The sequence below is a fragment of the Rhinolophus sinicus genome, chromosome 10 (assembly GCF_057876585.1).
Source record: "Rhinolophus sinicus isolate RSI-liver-muscle chromosome 10, RSI-T2T, whole genome shotgun sequence".
Taxonomy (NCBI): Eukaryota; Metazoa; Chordata; class Mammalia; order Chiroptera; family Rhinolophidae; genus Rhinolophus; species Rhinolophus sinicus.
The window spans coordinates 1,046,550-1,061,824 of record NC_142510.1 but is presented as its reverse complement, the minus strand read 5'-3'; the positions used below and the strand labels follow the sequence as shown (position 1 = coordinate 1,061,824).

General features: G+C 41.8%; 1 protein-coding gene across 4 annotated transcripts in view; it reads left to right on the top strand.

The window, feature by feature from the left end:
- Positions 1-546: 546 nt before the first annotated feature.
- The window catches only part of RBBP6 (RB binding protein 6, ubiquitin ligase), a 28,922-nt gene continuing 14,193 nt past the window's right edge, over positions 547-15,275 (top strand). For all 4 annotated transcript variants that reach the window (XM_019750182.3, XM_019750181.3, XM_019750180.3 and 1 more), the window contains exons 1-7: positions 547-712; positions 5,102-5,201; positions 7,585-7,621; positions 12,062-12,106; positions 14,127-14,215; positions 14,328-14,424; positions 14,788-14,927. In XM_019750182.3, the coding sequence (XP_019605741.3) occupies positions 547-712; positions 5,102-5,201; positions 7,585-7,621; positions 12,062-12,106; positions 14,127-14,215; positions 14,328-14,424; positions 14,788-14,927 (674 nt within the window). The remainder of the gene's footprint in view (positions 713-5,101; positions 5,202-7,584; positions 7,622-12,061; positions 12,107-14,126; positions 14,216-14,327; positions 14,425-14,787; positions 14,928-15,275) is intronic.

Here is a 15,275-nt window from a genome sequence, read left to right as displayed (position 1 = left end):
GGGGCCGCCGACGCCGGTCGTCCGGAAGCCGGGAGGAGGCGAGAGGCCGCTCGTGGACTCCGGGCCGAGGCCCTCGCCCCTCAACCTTCTCCCGGGGCCCGGGTCACCCCGATCCACGGAGACAGACCCACCGGGAGGTGCGGCCGCGCTATGGACCCCTGACCCCGCGGGGTCGCTCGGACTCGTCACGTGTGGACTGACCGCTACTGACTGCACCGCCTGCCCCCCGGTCTCCTGCCGGCCCGTAGCATGAGCGAGGGGGACTCCGCCGGGTGACATTGTGCCCGTTGGCCGCTGCTCCGTGTCCCCGGCCCCGTCCTCGTCCGCCTCCTTGCGCACGAAGTGATTCTGAGTATCGAGGGGTTCTGGATGCTTGTGTCGACGAACCCCCTGCTCGGGGTTGGGGGGTGTTGAGTCCGAGGCCTGCGGGCCCTCCCGTGTCTCTGAGTGTTTTGTGTGTGTGCATATTCTGCTCTTGAGTTGATAAATACACTTCTGTTGAGCGTGTCCACGTCTGCTCGCTGAACCTAGGAACCCTCGGGCACCATGTCCTGTGTGCATTACAAATTTTCTTCCAAACTCAACTATGACACCGTCACGTTTGATGGGCTGCACATCTCCCTCTGCGACCTAAAGAAGCAGATTATGGGGAGAGAGAAGCTGAAGGCGGCCGACTGCGACCTGCAGATCACCAACGCGCAGACCAAGGAAGGTAAGAGCCACTGCTCGGACCCCGGCTCCGCGGCTGCCTGCCGTGGCCCAGCGGCCAGGTGCCGGGCAGGAGACTAACCGCCATTACGGCTCTGGGACCGGTCGTTCTAAGGCTTGTGCTCCCGCCTCCACCCGCAGCCGGGGGTGCAGCCTTCGGCCCTGCAGCGTGGCTGGCGTTGGTGGATGTCTGCGTACGTGGATCCTCTGTGACAGGCCGAGCCCAAAGCGTGACAGCCTGGTTATTCCTTTCCGAGGTTTTTGAAAAGGAGGATTTGGGAGGGAGGGCGTGGGGGTGCCATCAGGTTCTCGGGGTGCTTGCCCTGTGGCGTTTTCTCGCTTGGCATTCGAAGGAGGGGAGCAGAGCACCACGCAAAGGCCTCTCGTTTGTAAAAGAACAATAGGGCTACTTCTCTGTAACTTTGTAACCTTTGTGTGGGGCTTACTGGCAGGTTTGACGTCCTCCTCCCTCTGCCATCTACCTACCTATTGATTTACGTTTGGAGTTGCCTGTGTGGTGGAGAAGGGGTCCTCGCTTGAATGTTTGTGAGGATTTGACCCAGCCAGTTTGCAGTGTTGCAATTGCTTTTGAACATCGGTATGTTCTGATGGGACCGCTTAGGTGTGTACATTCCAGAATTAGGAATCCGGCAAGTAGTTGAATTTAGTTCATCACATTATTCTTAAAGTTTAGCAACTTAATAACCATCAAAAGTACACGTTTTTCTTTTTTTAAAGGAGTCATTGCTAAACTTGACATAATTATGTTGCTACTAGCAAGGATACTGAAAACAGTTGTCTGTTTGATACATGCCAGTATCACTGATACATGCGAGTATCAGTGAGCCACTGGTTGGCATCTTTAAGTTCTTTCTCCCTTTTAAAAGCATTTTATAATATTGAACGTGGAGATGTGAAGATGTGACAATGTGACAAACGACCTTTTTCAGATTCTTGCTCTGAACTTGTTTTGGTTTCTTTTTCTCAGTATTGTAATGCTGATGTGTAGTTTTCTCTCTAGTTTTATCAATGGCATGGAAGAAATAAAGTGGAATTCTAATTAGGTTATGGTATTTTCTTGGTTCCCTAAATTTGGCTTACAGGTGACATGGGTTCTTTTAGTTGAAATTGGGGCCGGGGGGAGGGGGCACTTCTAGCCTGTTGTTTGGTAGGTGGAGTAAATCTTGTCATGAAAGAGCTACTTTCCTTTTACATCCAGCCATGAGTATAATTGCATTGTGTTGGGAAACAGCACTACTGGCAGTCGTGACTCAAAAATACTCATTAAGGAAGCCCTTTATTTACTCATGATATTAAACGTGAAAGAATATTCTCCTCTTCCCCCTTTAAGAAAGGGTCACAGCTAAGGGACAGTTCATGTGAGGCTTTGGTCATTGTAATTATGGGCAGCACCCTTCCACTTTGTTAAGGAGAGGAAGAACTGGTAGGGGTCACGAACAGGTGAGAAGCAGCTTTTTAAAATAATAGTCAAGAAAACATCTTAAGGGAAATCTTTCTTTAAGGCCATCAGAAGCATCCTTTAAGGATTAGAGTCACACGTCACAGAACATAGATTTATTAAGAATTTCAGGCTATCTTGATGTGGTAATGATACTTAATGAATAAAAGGAAAACAAATGGAATTAGAGAATATTCATGCAATTTTAATCATACACTATGCAAGTTTCCTGTTTTACTGGAGGATTACACGATTGAATCATTTGGGGCTAGACTTTGTCCGACTTTTTCACCTAATAATTGAATACAGCTTTGTTAGGCTGGAGTAAGGTTGATGGAATTGTCCACAAATTTAGGCCTTTTGTGACATGTTTTTTTTCTCTTAGCCAGGAAATTACGTGATACATTATTTTGACAAACCCTAAAAGTTAGGGAAGTGCTTTGCCCGGCGGGTATATTTGCTTGGATATATTTGTGTGAACTGTCCTTGTTGGAGAAAGCTTTGATGTCAGATTGGTTAAGAGAAGGGGCTTCACAGGAGAAAATGTGAATTGTATGCAACGCAGATTAGGGGACGGTAGTGCAAGAGGGTAGTCCCTTCATGAGTTTTATGAGCAGTGTGGTGTCCAGTGTCACAGGCAGCTGAGTAGGAATGCCACCGGGTTTTAGCACCATCCAGTGAACTAAAGAGCACAAAATAAATGTTTGTAGCTTTAGTTGGGAGATTGCCTAGGAGAGAAAGCCGAACTGGGTCACTTTAGTTTGTTTGAATTAATGTTTACACTTAAATCTTGATTAGATGAAAATGCTTGGATCAAAATTTCATGTTTTAGATGTTGAGAATCCTTGCTTCTTTATTTCTAGACTATATTTAAAGTTGAATCTCAAATGATTTTTCTGTTTTTCCTACATAACTTTCTCGTATAAACTTGTTTTCCTCCTTTTCTGTCCCTCCTCCCCCGCCAAAAAGAGGAAACGAAGAACCTTCATTCTGAACTCAGTGTGAAAGATTAGGAAGTATTTTTAAAATACTCTTTCATATTGTTTTTCATTCTGTCCGTGGTCTTCATGTTTTGGGATCAGAAATTACACTGGTGCATAAAAAGGGTCTTTTGAGGCTAACAGGCTATTTATCAAAGAGATATTTTAAGTGTGGGAAATCATCAATGTAATTCAGGTACTTAAAAGTTGAAAGGTCAGTTAGAGCATCTGGCATCAGGGCATCTAACTTAGTTTGACTCAGTGCTGTGCCGATTCAATTAGCAAGTTGTCCTGGAAAGCTGTGAACAGCTTTGCTGTTTGTTCCCTCAGTGAACACCTCTGAGAGTTGTGACACATTCAGAAACCATCAGGTGTTTGGCACCAGGTTTTGTTTCTAGAATTTACTTTGAAGATTCCTCATCTCCCCTGCTCCCAGTTGTGCTTACTCAGAGCTTACTTGGAATTTGGGACTGTCTGAACTATGCACGATGGTGGTAGTCTTACATAGGTATGCCAGAACCTGGGAAATTGCGTCACTCTCAGTGGATACCTGTGCCATAAAGCCCACGACTGGAAACGCGCTGAAAAGAACCCTTTCCTGAACAATTTAGTTCTAACAGGAAACACTCATAGTGTAAGCTGAAAATCCTTAGATATGTGACAGACTTGAAATAATTGGAAGAACAGAGGGAGTCGGCCACTTGGTACTGAGTTAGTGAAGCAAGTCAATTCCTAATATCCGACTGTGATTAAGGGAGTTGGGTCTGTGTTTACATCTCTCCCTGTAGTGGATAATTCTCTTTTTGGTAATTTTACAAGTTCCTTCCTTAGCATCTCTTTAGCATAGTTCAAGTCATTGTTCAGTTTCTTTTTTAGTTTCATTCTTACAGAAATACTGCAGGGAATAGAAAAACAGGCTCTGGTCACCCTGTCTGTCTTCTCAGAGAGTGACATCGCTGTTCGTCCAGTTGTTTAAGCCAGGAACCCAGAAATGCGTGCCTGATTCCTGTTTCTCCTTCATTCCTCACCCCCAGATTCAGTTCATCCACAAACCTTAGCCATTCTGCCTCAGAACATTACACGTCTGCCCCCTCTCATCTCTCAGCACAGCCCAGCACGCTCTTGCCTGGACCACGCCCTTTGTACTTTCTGTCCCCAGGGGCTCATTCTCCACTTAGATACCAGTTATCTTTTGTTTTTTGTGTGTTTTTTAACATAAACCAAATTGTTATTGTTGTTTACAGTGTTTCAATGACTTCCCGTTGTACTTAGAAACAAAATATAAATCAGTGTACTCTCTGTATCTTTTTACCTGTGTTTCAGGTTACTTTTATTTTCTTCAGCTGTTCTGGCCTTTTTGTGTCACGTTTTCCACATGCCTTTCTCTCTGACACACTCTTTCCAGCCTTTTTCACACCTGCCTGGCTTTTCAGTCTTTTAAGTCTCAGATGTCCAGTCCTTAGAGGGGCCTTCCTTGAATCACCATTCCATCCAAAGTTGCATCCCACTTTTAATTCTTTATTACAAAATCCCTTGTTTCTGTTTTCAAACTACGTCATAATTTTTTAGTTTGTCTTTCCCGGTAATACTCATGTTTAGGGGCCAGTAGAGCCAGAATGTCTTCGCTATAAATAGCTGTTTTTCATGGTTCAGAGGTTCAGCATTAACTCGCTAAATGAACTCGAGGATGACTTGGTCTGACTGAGATTTGGGGTTCCACAAAAGTGGAGGTGCCAGAGCCCAGAGCCAGCTGACACTCCTTGGTTTCCTGTGAAGAGAAGGTAGTTGTTTCGACAGTGTGAGCCAGACACAGAGCACATGTGGTTCTTAATGCTCTTTGCTATTTCAGTTCATTTCCCATGAAATTCATGTTTGGCTGAAGTTCTCTCGTTCTTGAGGACGATGACTTACCCAGATCCCAAATGGAAATCCAACTCTACTGTTTTATTTACAGAATATACAGATGATAATGCTCTAATCCCTAAGAATTCATCTGTGATTGTTAGAAGAATTCCTATTGGAGGTGTTAAATCTACAAGCAAGACATATGTTATGTAAGTACGCATCGCATTTCACGTTGAGCTTCTCAAAATTGACCTGTGTGTGTGAGACAGAGAAAGGACAAGTGGGTTTTAGAACTGAGCTCATTACCCTAATGAACATATCTTCTGTATCTTTAAAACGATGAGGATGGGGTGGTTTTTTTCCTGATTTCTTCCCCCCAGTTATCTTAACCTGTAGTTAGAAGGAAGAGCTACTGGGAGGAAGTCTGGCTCTATGTAGGTCACACTTAGAAAGATGAGAAAAGGATGTTCAAATAGTGAGCAAATACTTCTGGAGCCTTCTTCTGTTTTTGTTTGCCGATACACCTCCTCTCGCCCCTACTGTTAAAAAAACATATGTCAGTGTCTTAAGAGATGTGTCCTGACTCTTCAGGCAGCCCAGCCTCGCGTATTCAGTGATGCGGACATTTGCTCCCCCTTAGTAAGGGGCGGATGTTGGAAGGCTGCAGAGTTCATAGGGTTTACGAGCCCAGACACTGGCGTCAGACTTAGGTTCCACTCCACTTCGCGCTTCACACCAGTTGTGAGACCCGGGTAAGTTACCCGAAGTCTGTGCCTCACGTGCCTCAGTAAAAGAGGGGTATGAGTTCTCTAGAGAGTTGCAAGAATTAAGGCCATTATTGGAGGAAGAAAACAGCAGTATCTTAGGACTAATCTAGAGCTTAAGAAATTCAGTAAAGGAGCAGAGTTGACATATCTTTAACTTCCCCTGCTTTCTTGCAATTTTAACAGTGATAGCAAAATTATAGTATGTTAAAAGGAGAGCAGCCTGGCCTATTTAAAGGGTAATGATTTCCCCCTAGAAGTTAGGTAACCTTATTTGAATTTTTGGGAAATTCTGCTTCTGGTTAATGAAAAACTGGAATTTGCTGGCCCTAGGAAATGGAGTGTATTCTTGGAATTGAGGTAGAGTCCTTTCTTAGAGTTTACCTCCTGTGGGCAGGTATTCGTTCTAAGACTATCTCATTTGCTGTAAAATTAAGTTCCAACTGTTAAGGTCCTTTTGTGTCATAGCTTCTGTACAGTAACAACTTAAAAAGCTGAGTCCTTTTTTTTTTTTTTTTTGCTGTGCCAGGTGAACCATGTGCTTTTTAACTTAACGTAATTATAAATTATAAGGGAAAAATTAATTCCTACAATCTCGTGTGAAATTACACTTTAATTTACCAAGTGCCTTTTAAAGCATTCAGTTTCAGTAGATTTTGTGATTTTCAGAAACTCTTGGGGAGAGAATTACTTGAAGTATGTGGAAAATAAGTTGCCTCTTACAGAATTGCCTGTTAATTCACTCTGTGTATGATTTCCATTGGAATATATTTGCCTCATAAAATGGCTCTGAGTTTGCTGAGCAAATAGTAGAAAATGAAAACTTCATATTTATCTCAGGACCTCTAAATCATGCACAAACTTAGGAACTCCTTTCAGGTGCGATCTAACATTTCTCTAAGGTCAAGATAGTATAAACTTCAAACTCAGCACTTAAAAGACTATATTTAGCAACTCAACCCCTGGCCTGTTTCCTGTGTGGATTTTTAAAGGAATTTCTTGTGCTTATTTGTATGTTCTCTTATAAATCAGCTTTTTCCAGTTCTCCATAAACATTTAACTCATTCTTTTTACTAAAATACTGTCAGACTATGTTGCATTATTTTCCTGGTTAGAATTCTTGTTTAATCTTTGGTCATTGTTCTGAGACTTTTTAAAAAATTAAAACAACTATCGAATAGTGCATAAATTTAAAAGCAACGTCAATATCAATAAAATATTCTTCAAATTTAAAAAAATTATCAATGTGTCTTTCTGGATTTGAAATTCAGTTTTTGGAGCGCAGCGATTTCTCTGGGATCCAAATTATAAATGTTAACAGTAGTCTCACTTTGAGAAAATCGCATGTATGAAATTTTACATCTGTACCTATTTAAAAACGGGGGGCTAATATAATTTAATTGTTTGGTCTGTTAAGAAATAGCCACAAAGTTTCTTAACATAACAAAATCCTTATACTGCCTTTTCAGAAAGGCAGTATATTTATTGCAATAGCAAGGAGCACCTGTTCTAGAATTATCCAAGATGGGTTCTGTTTTGTTTTTAACCACAAATGCATCAAAGTGTGGTGTATTCATTAGTTCGGAAATTGGTTGTTTTTAAATCTTTGTGCAAAAGTAAAATTGTCCTGTAAATGTGTGATTGGAGATCTGTATTAAGATTGCTTATTTTTATTTTTTAATTTTTATAAGTTTATTTGAGCCAAACTGGCCACAGATGATGGGGAGCAAGATCTCAAATGTCCTTGTATGAAAGACTTTTTAGCACAAAAATTCCTAAATAGCTGCTCGTTGAGCTAATGTTATTTTTGTTTTTGTTTGTTTTTTAGAAGTCGAACTGAACCAGTGATGGGAACTTCAAAAGCAGTATGTAAAAACACAATCTCACCCTTTTTCTACACATTGCTCTTACCTTTATCATGTAGCAGAGTGAAGTGAATCACTTTAGAACTTAATACCCAAACGATCATAGTGCGTATTGTAAAAAAAACAAATGTATGTTGATGACAGCTCAGTTGAATCTGGATATGTGGCATAATTTGCACACGTTTTTGTAGAAATGGGTAATTTGTGCCCGAACAACACTGTTCCGTATTCACTATGCCAGCGCTCCTGTATGGCACTGTTCTGCAGTTAATGTACGATCCTTGCAGATCATGCAGGTTCTACAGTGACGAACATGAGAACATGTTCTACATCTGTCTGTCTGTAGTTAGCATTTGTATGTATGTACATACAGGCTGTTGTGTGCTTTTTGTTTCTTGCAATAAAAAATGTTTGGAGTGTATATTTTGCCATTTTCACGTTGTATCACTTAGTTTTTGTTAGATTTTTTTTTCTGCCTAATGAATGGCTTTGAACAGCGCTTTAGCAACATGTGAAGCTCATGTGAAAGTTTGATGCTTTCTCCAAGTCCAGAGCCCTCATAGACGAGAGCTTTCCAGAGACCATTGATGCAGCTGTATTATTTCGTTTTGTTTTATTTGGCAGTTTTGAGCTCTATTGTCTGTTTATACCCAGACTATAAAGTGAAACCCGAAATCGGGCGCCCCACAGTATATCAATGTCTTCTTGATATTATATAATTGAGTACATTGTTTTCAAATTTTAATGCAAGGTCTTCCACTTCTAGGCTGCTTACTTGTCCAAATTAAAATACTTCCCTTTTTCCTAAGGTGTTAGAATGCTGCCTTTATTATAAGCTCATTGAAAGCTGTAGCTTATCAAAGACCACTCCCCTTCACCAGGGTGCCATCCTGACTTTTATCACAGGTTAACCTTAACTGTGATGCCATTTTGACCTTGTGCTCTCAAGTAAGGGGTAGTGGAGCGCTCCTCAGCTGTGGCGTGAGCCGTGTGTTTCTGAGCACCGGTCTGCAGCCATCGGTTCTGTACACTTGATGTTCTCTGCACATTGAACTGCTCAGGCTTCATTTGTATACAATACAAGATGTCTGAAATCTTGGTTTAGAGTTCAAGGGTATTGCTTGCTGTTTCACTTTATCCTTTTTAAATACTACTGATCTTTAATTGTGTATCAGGCATTTCACTAACCTTGGATCATTGGATCTTAAACGTGATAACATAGAATATCTGAACTTTGGACTTGTTCTCTGAAGTAAATGGCCTTTAGTTCCCATGGAACTAAATATAGGATTCAGAACTCTTAGTGTTTGGGGTTGGTTTGGTTTTTTTTCCCTCTTTTGGGGTACATGGGTTTTTGTTTTCATTTTTGTTTTTTCTTTTTTTAAGGCATAATGCTGTAAAAACTGTCCAAATTTCTGTTTTGCTGGTGATTGGTTTAAAACTGATTTTTATGTATCCAAATGCTAGCACAAAATAGATTTACTACCCTGGTGACTGTAGTAGTTAATGTGACACGTTTTGTATAAAGTACATTTTATATAGTATTTAAACTAATTCAGATGAAGTTTTATTTCTTGAAAACAGTTATTTCCTTTTTGTTTATTAGCATGTGTATAAACACAAATCACATGTTCATAAATAAAGTTACCATTCTTTTAGCCTTGTGTGTTCCCTGGCATGTCTGTATTACACTTATAAGAAGCAGTTTATTTTACGCTTATTTAGTTTTTTTTCTTTTTCTTTTCGTTTTTTTTTTCTTTTTTTTCTTTTAGTGCTTTCCAATGGCTTTAATTTTTAGATAGAATTATCTGAAATGGAGACATTAGATAACTTAATATCCCCATTGTTTATTTGCTTGGCCTATTTGCTGACTTGGGATGAGAGAGAAGGGATTCATCAAGTGTCATTTGTGCCCATCTTGGGAGACTTAAGAGTCATGTGGATTGTACACATTCACAAAAACCAAGTAACATGGAGTCGCTAAACCAGATTTTCAGTTCTGATTAGTGAAAGTGGATGTGTGTACATTTTTGGTAACTTGGCCAAATCAGGATGGCTGTGCTGTGTGCACCCTCAGCTTTGTGCTTAATCGTCCTTCCACGCTGGGGCTCCGAGTTAGGTGACCTCCCTCCTAACTGAGCCTCAGAATTGCACTGTGGAGGACCCTTTAATTTCAAGCAAGAATATCTGGCACAGAAGAGTCCAGATTCTTGCCTCCTGGAAGCAAGACCACAACTGCAGTGAGCAGTGGTCAGTTGTTGTGAAGACTGCCTTTTTTTAAAGTAGTGGATGATTTTTTTTTTTTATCAGTAGTAATCTGAGAGTTACTGTATTTATTGCTGTTTAGTACATATAAGTTTCTAGTCAATTTTACACCATTCCCTGTCAGCATTTTTTACTTAGTTCTTAGTACCTTGCTATATGTAGAAGACAATTGTTATGCCCTGGTAAATTTGTGGTAAATTTGACTTCCTTGTGGATTTTAAGGTATTTAGGTGCTATGGTGATTATTTGGTGGGGAAAAAGGAATTTAGGTGCTATGGTGATTTAGTTGTCATTGACTATCTGAAACCACTTTCAACTCAATAAATATACGATGACTGATTACAAGTTGGCAAAAACGTAAAAAGCAAAGACAAGAAAGCCTGGCATGAGAACAGAGAAACCAGCTACATTTTCAGGGTTAGTGGGAAGGGCAGAGAGTTTAGTTTTTTGGTTCCAGCCTTAAGAAAGTTAATATAACTGATTGCTTTCTAAGGAAATGATCAGTGTCATATTCTAGATAGTAATAGACTGTTTTTAAAGGCTATCAATTTGTTTCATTGGTTAGAAACAGCATAGATGAGGGTTGACAGCAATTGACTCAGTCCTTGTTACTTCAATTCAAACAACTCCTGGTTGATGTAAACTGTAACCCCTTCAAAATAGATTGAATAGGTCAGAATTTATTCTGGATAAAAATAGGATATTATGTATCCTTTCAAAAACATGTTATTTACCCCTGGAGATTAGCTCTCTAAGGAAAGAAAACGACAAAGCTGGGCAAGAGTGAGAAGCGCTTGGTGGGTTATATGGTTGTGTATTAGGAATGTGGGATGAGGGCGTTACGAACTCGACTCCCTCCCATGCAGCTAAGAGCATTGTGTTTAAGTAAGCGTCCCGGTGATAATATCCATCAAACTAACTTTTAAAACCTGAAGATATTTATAAGGGGTATTCTAAATTTAGCCAACATGATTTTTATTTGCATTTATTGAATTCCTCCTGAGGTGAGCACTGCTAAGAACGCCACATTGAAACTTGTTCCATTTCTATTTGGGACCCTTAAGTCATGCTGCTTTTAATTTAATACTCTTAGTTCTCTGGAATGCTTGGGAAATACCTGACGAAGACTCACGCCTTTGTGTTTTTCTTCTTTGATCCAGACATCTTGTTACATTCTCTCCATTTGAAATAAGAATTCTGCCCACTAATGCATGAGAGAGTTTATAATATGTTGAATAAGCAGCCCACTTCCTACGTGGGAAGCTAGTGATGTTTTCATTTTGGTACACTTGTAGGGAAGGCGTATCTGCAGTTACATGCTAAAGACGTGTACGTGTGTGCGTACGTGTATACACACATACACACTTTTTAAAAACATTAAGGCCGTGTCAGGAGACCAAATAATGAAGAATTTAAGAATGTCACATGTGCGACCACATTTTTTAAAGCTCGCGTACCCTTCGTGTATAATACTTGCTCCATTTGATGAACATTCTGTTCTCCACAAACTGAAGTCATCTCCCGTGTACCGGCCCGTTTGCCCTGCCCCAGGGTACCTGCTGTTCCCCCTTTTGTTTGGCTTAACAGCTTTGCCTTGAAAAAGCTGTGCTTTCTTTGGTAAGAAGCTTCTGTTACTCTATATGGGAGAACAAACAGATTTACTCAGACTGAGCAATACATGCTCAAAAAAAAGAAAAATAGTGCCATTTTGGTGGGAATCCTTTTCTGAAGGCGAGTATCTGAGCCTTTCAAGAGCTGCTTCTTTCCCGTCTTACGCACGGGCATTCCAGGCGCCATGGATTTCTTCCTCCGCTCTTCCTGCCCATTGCCTTCAGCATCACATTTAGAGAGCACTGACTGACAGACAGACAGACAGACAGACAAACACAGGACTCGCGTCCAGTCCCCACTCGGAACCGAGTGCCTGGGTGACAGCCTCTTCCCCCGCTGCCTCAGTGCGATGGCGTCCCCCTCCGCTAGCTCTTGGCCTTGTTACTGTAAGTGAAATACGTAGGGAAAGATGAGGGAGGTCAGCTACACTTGCAGCTTGAAAACGTTCTTTAGGAAACTAAAAATGCCCGATGTTTGAACATTAAGTGGCCGTAGGGACTAAGTGATCACTCACAGATGTTTTCAGTGTGGAACTTGAATGTGTGTTTAATCTTTTGTGAACAGATTGATGCCTCTTCTGCGTCTATTTCTCTGGCCCAGCTCACAAAGGTATATATACATATATTCTTGAAAATATGCATTCTTTTTCTAACACTGTATTTTTTCACGTGGAACAGTTGTTTTGAAGGGCGGGGGAGGACATATTTTGCAGAAGCGTTGTACGTATTATTACTGTCCTGTGAAGGGTGGGTGCGGTTGTGAGAAGATAGGGGGAGTCTTTTGTCAGCCTCCCCGTAATGTTGGAGTGTTTTCATCTTCAAGACAGAAGAAACACAGGAAGCTACACTTACTCGTTTTTTTCCCCTCATACGTTTTGTTTAATTATACATTGGAAACAGTTCTGGAGGAATTCCCTGGTTTTGGCTGTAAATTATGTGGACTTTCTTTAAGCAGCCAAGTAGCAGCTTTCCTTTACATGGACGATTGCATGGTTCTTTCTTGACTATTTGAATTGAACCCGTGATGGTCAACATTTTAAATGTGATACAATTGCTTTTTTATGCTCTAGACTTGTAGTCTGTCTGCATTAGAAGAAGTTTTAAACAACCTAATTTGTTTGAACACAGACTACATGAATTATGTAATGTGTAAAGCTGTTTGCAGGAATATACCATGTGTGTGTCTGGCAGAGGGCAGATTGTCACTTCCTGAAATCACTGTATATGCCGTGTTTGCTATAAGATTGCTTGCATTTTCTGCTCAACTGTGTACTTTTTGTTTGGGAAAGCACGAGTGATGGATTAGTTTTTAAAAGAATAGTTTAGCTTGCAAATCGTGCCTTTAAAAAACACACAAATATTACAGAACAGGCAGATTTTTGGGGGCCAAGAAGGAAGTTTCCCAAAATCCTTTTTTCCCTCCTGTCAGAAATGTAAAAGCACGTAAGCAACAGAGATGAACGAGTTGATGGGTTTCCATTAGTGCTGTTCCCATCTTTCCTTCCTTGGCTGTTACAGGTTGTGCCCTCTCCACTAGACTGTGCCCCAAAGTGTGCTAGTAACAAATGCAGCTTTTAAGTGCCTGTCCTGGGAAAACGAAGCCTTAAAGCCAATGACTGTAAAGCACACAGCAGGCTAAAAGCATCCTCTCCTAGTTTCCTCACGCAGATGGGTTGGCACGGAGGTGCCATCTGCAGCGGGTTCTAGTTCACTGTGTGAACTGTATGTGCTGTGAGGACCTTGGTCCCACCGTGGTTGCTCTGTGGAAGCAGCGGGAGCCTTGGAGGTTTGCGGGTTTTTTTTTTTCCCCCCAGCTATTTGTAAATTAATGTTTGGGTTCAAACAAATTAGTTGTTCAACATCTGTAATCCAGTTTTCTGTAAATGTTGCTGTTGTTCTAAGCTCTGTTAATGTTAAGCCTTCTTTGTATATAAAATGACAATAAAACGTTAAAACTGGTTGCTTGTTTTGTGGATGAATGTAAAGAGAAACCTCAGTGAGTGGCTGATATGAGTGCTAGATGCTTGAAGATTCGAGGTATTAGGACTCACTCCCTTAGACCCTGCTTATATCTAGACTATTGTGTGTGCCTTAAAGACAAAGTCCATAAAACTTCGGAGAGTTGGATTTAAAATAACAAACACTCAGTGCCTGTGCTTCGCACTTAATTTGAAACTGACACCGCTCCCTAAGCCTTGTGGTTTTTAATACCTGGTCCATAATGTGTTCAGTTATTGTACCCCCCAACCCTACCTCTAAGGTGTAAGCATAAATTACAGTCTTGATGCAATGACACTTGAGTTATTTTTAAGGTTGGACAACCTCAAGTGTTTCTCTCCTCACGTAATCTCAGCTTTGAACTCTTAGGGGAGTCGTATACAAATCTTCACACAAGGTACAAACAGGGTCTAAGGTTTGAGTGCCCCCCAGAAAGACTTTCCTCAGCCCCGCAGACACGCAGACACCTAAGGAACTCCAGGGCCTCTTCTAGGTTATATGCCTGTGCCTGTACATAGCTGTTTTGATGCCAGGTTAGCTACTGCTCTTTGCAGGATGAGTGGTGTTGTCTTTGGCTGTGTGCTCTTAACTGTGTTTCTAATGTGTGTGTCAAATAATTACCTGTTAAACAGACTGCCAATCTGGCTGAAGCCAATGCTTCTGAAGAAGATAAAATTAAAGCGATGATGTCGCAATCTGGCCATGAATACGACCCAATCAAGTAAGTCCATAAGCATGTTATACTGGTAGGGCCTTTGGGGTGCATTGCCCCCCCATCAGAAGCATTGTTTTCTCCAAGTCTCTGTGTACATGTAACGTTTCCTCCCTTGCAGTTACATGAAGAAACCCCTCGGCCCGCCGCCTCCATCTTACACCTGCTTCCGTTGCGGTAAACCCGGCCACTATATTAAGAACTGCCCGACAAATGGGGTAAGTCTACGGTACAAAGTATGGCAGCCTTACTGCTCTTTCAGCAACCTATCAGTCGTCTTACTTTTCTTGGTCGGTCCTGCCATCTCTTATCCGATGGCGAGTGACCACAGCCTCTGGAGCCAAACTGCCAGGCTCTAGGCCGTGGCTGGTTCTGTGCTTAGTAGCTGATTTCTCCAAGTCTTGGCTTTTCCTTGTGACATGGAGACGGTGGTAGCACTGGGCTCACACACATGGCTGCTGTGGGCTGAAAGGAGATGGTGTGTGTCACGCAGTCCAGATGTCATAGGCTGTTAGGGCGCGCTGCGCGTGGCTGACGCGAAGTAACGGTAACTGCTGCTTCTCTCCCTCCCCCTCCCATAGGATAAGAACTTTGAGTCTGGTCCTAGGATTAAAAAGAGTACTGGGATTCCCCGGAGTTTTATGATGGAAGTGAAGGACCCAAACATGAAGGGGGCCATGCTCACCAACACGGGGAAGTACGCAATACCGACTATCGACGCGTAAGTGCTCGTGGCGCGGTGGCCGTGGGGACCGCCTCATTGCGTCTCATTTACTCTCGGGCTTGTCCCGTGGCCACTTCTGTGTTGTGAGTGAGAGGCTGCAGTCTGCTCCATTTAAAGCAAATTTCAGTGGATTTGGGGACTCGGGTTGTCAGTGAGGGCCATCCCCTCGTAGTCTTCTAAGTTTTTCTTTTTCTGTCATTCCCTGCTTTCTTCCTCGTTCACATCCATACTCCCACATAACCTTACATGCTGCTTGCACTTTTTAAGTGAACAAAGCGAATGTCTTAATCATTGTGAGAAACAAGAGACTTAAGAATAAAAGGTGCAAGATATTCAGACAAAGTT